At 41.2% G+C, this 2925-nt stretch overlaps 1 protein-coding gene across 1 annotated transcript in view; it reads right to left on the bottom strand.

Annotated features, from left to right (window-relative positions):
• Positions 1-528: 528 nt before the first annotated feature.
• The window catches only part of EBF2 (EBF transcription factor 2), a 275204-nt gene continuing 272807 nt past the window's right edge, over positions 529-2925 (bottom strand). The window contains exon 14 of the mRNA XM_044659252.1: positions 529-748. Within this exon, the coding sequence (XP_044515187.1) occupies positions 717-748 (32 nt within the window). The 3' untranslated portion in view covers positions 529-716. The remainder of the gene's footprint in view (positions 749-2925) is intronic.

The following is a 2925-nucleotide window of genomic DNA, read 5'->3' as shown; positions in this document are numbered from 1 at the left end:
TCATTTTCATTGTACAAGAGGAGGAGAAATGCTCCTCCTTTCCAAAAAGGTCTTAATTTCTACCTCTACTTACAATAAGTTACACATTTATTTATTTAAATAATTGTAAAACATTTTAAAATTTTTCCTTTTTTTGTGTTTTTTGTTTTTTAAAGAGATTAAACTATAAGCAAACACACATACAACAACATATCATCATCATTCGATTCAGGTTTTGTTTTAAGAAAGTCTTCCATGCGGGTACCCTGTTTTGTTCAATTTTTTTTTCTGCATAAACTAAATTGGTATCTGAAAGGCTTCATAGAAAATAGAAACTTTCAACTTTTTTTTTCCTACAAAGAAAAACAAATAGTATCCAAAATATCGAGCTTGAATTGTTTGCCAATTTTTTTTCTTAAATATTTTACAAACATAGGAAGGTGGTTTTCATAAAGTCCATAAAGAAAGAACCACATTTCTGTCCTTAGTACTGACCATGCATGCCAATGATGGTATCTGTCCTTGTCCACGAGTGGGGTTGGAGTTTGTGCAGCCATTCTCTCAGCTACAGAAGAGACATGAGACCAGGTAAGATGCAGGCTTCTTGCATATCCGAATCCATACAGAGTATTCCTTCGGGGGCTGTGACACCCCCCAAAGAGCTCTTAGTGCTTTCTGTATTAGTGGTCCATCAGGCGAAGTAGTTGTGTGTTCTGAGACGCAACTCTTCCTCCTCTTTACATGGGGGGGACGACGAGGCCGGTCATGGCTGAAAGCAAAGAGTAGGCAAAGACATGAGTCCACTGCACATTGCTTTGGAGGGTGGCCACTGAGAGTGAGAGGAAAGAGAGGTCCCACCACCACCACCTGAAAGGAGACAGAAGTGTCTTATCGGTGATAGTCATGGTCCATCAAAGGAAGGGGTGGCCTCAGCCCATAAAGCAATCATAGATGCAATCTAGGAACATATTGCAAGAGAATGGGGAAGGGCAGTTTAGTACAAACTCTTCACTTGATTGATGAGAAATCTGAGTCTGGGAAAGGTTCAAAGACTTCTCCAAGATCACACACCAAATATCAAAAGTAGGATTTGAACCCAAGTCCTCTAACACCTAGACCAGGGCTCTTTCCATGGCATGACACAGATCTCTTTTTGTTTGGGGGATTCAAAGCTCAGTTCACATTTCTAGAACATTTGCCAATTTACAAAGCATTTCTCTTCCAATGAGGTGGGTGATGATGATCACCTGTTTAGGGTGTAAATCGGGAGTCAGGAAGACCTAGGTTCAAATCCTGCCTCTGGCATATATGAGATAGGCTACCCAGCCCAGTTAGTGTTGCAGCTGTCCAAAACTCAGTAACAGAGAAGTTATTGACCTGCATAGGTGGAGGGAGTTGTCCCACCAGGAGTTCCCACATGGGAGGAATCTTTGCTCCAGACACATAGAAAAAGTCATCATCAATATCAAATAAGTGGATATAAAGCCAAGCTTGTTCTCATTTGTAGAGTTATCAGCTGGAAAGGACCTCAGAGTCCTCGAACAGCCTGAATATAGCCAAGAATCCCCTGAGTAAACACCCAACAAATAGCCATCAAAGCTTTGCTTGCAGACCTCTGGTGATGGGGAACTCACCTCCTGTCCTCCCACTTGTGAGGTGAAGGTGAAAAGTTCCATGAAGGCAAGGCTAAATTTAGGTGCAACTTGCATTCCCCTTTTGCCCCAATTGCTACAGCAATGGTCTGCACATGTTTGTTGAATGAATGAGGAAAACCGTCTTCCATTTGTTGCCCCAGATGGATCTCCCTGAGCCATGAGGGAAAGGAACAAATTGCAAACATAGGAGAGCACGTAGGCTCTGAGTTTCCTATTTAACCAGATCTAACTTTCTAGCCCTCACATTTATTTTTAGCAGAAATGTGATTGGCTATTTTTAACAAGCATCTTCTCCTTTGACAATTAGCTGCCAATCTGGGATGTTCAGTAATGAGTGGTGACCCACTGGAATGGAGGTTCTAATTTAGTTCCTAATTTAGGAGACTTCCTTCCCTGCCCCCTCCGCGCCTTTGTGACGGACAACTAACTCCTCATCTGGTGAGTAAAAGGAATTCTGGGAAAGCTGGATAACACTGCTCTGAGGGTGGAGTGGTTGGGGGTAAGTGGGGTGGGGAGTTGCAGAGAGATCATTTTGACTCTTACTTAGCTCTAGGATTTAGGTAGCCAACTGGGGCTCAAGGGAAGGACCAATGAGGAAAAGACCCTGGATCTAGTCTCACTGTACCAGCGAGGAACTAATATAATTTTAACATCCTTAGAAAGTGACGATCTGGGGGCAGGTAGGTGACTCAGGGGATATAGAGGCAGGCCGAGAGACTGCTCTGGGTTCAAATCTAGTCTCAGTACTTCCTACCTTTGTGACCCTGGGCAAGTCACTTAACCCCCATTGCCTAGCCCTTACCACTCTTCTGCCTTGAAACCAATACACAGCCTTGATTCTGAGACAGAAGGTAAAGGTTTTTAACTAAAGAAAAAGAAAGTAACAATCTATTTTTTTCAATAAACTGTATTTATCACTTGACTTAAAGAGATTTCTGGGTATATTCAGTACACTTCAGTGCATTACAACTTATCCAATGGAATTATTTCCTATTGGGCCTTAAGGTAAATAATTTAAAAGCTTTTCTCCCTCTCATGTTCTTTTGATTTTCTCTTATCTTTCTTCTTTTCTTCCTTTCTTTTTCTCATTTATCTCTCTCCTTCCCTCACTTTTTCTTTTTTTCTCTTTGTATTTCCTTCCTTTCTTTCTTACTGATCTTTTTCCTTTCTCATTCCATGTCTTCCTTCTTTCCTTCTTCTTTCCTTTCTTTTCTTCCTCTCTCCCTTTCTCCTTTTCCTTTCTTCCTTCTTCCTTTTTCTTTCTAATTCATTTCATCCTATCATGTTATTC

Source organism: Gracilinanus agilis, chromosome 2 (genome assembly GCF_016433145.1).
Source record: "Gracilinanus agilis isolate LMUSP501 chromosome 2, AgileGrace, whole genome shotgun sequence".
Classification (NCBI taxonomy): domain Eukaryota; kingdom Metazoa; phylum Chordata; class Mammalia; order Didelphimorphia; family Didelphidae; genus Gracilinanus; species Gracilinanus agilis.
This window is presented reverse-complemented; position numbering and strand designations above follow the sequence as displayed.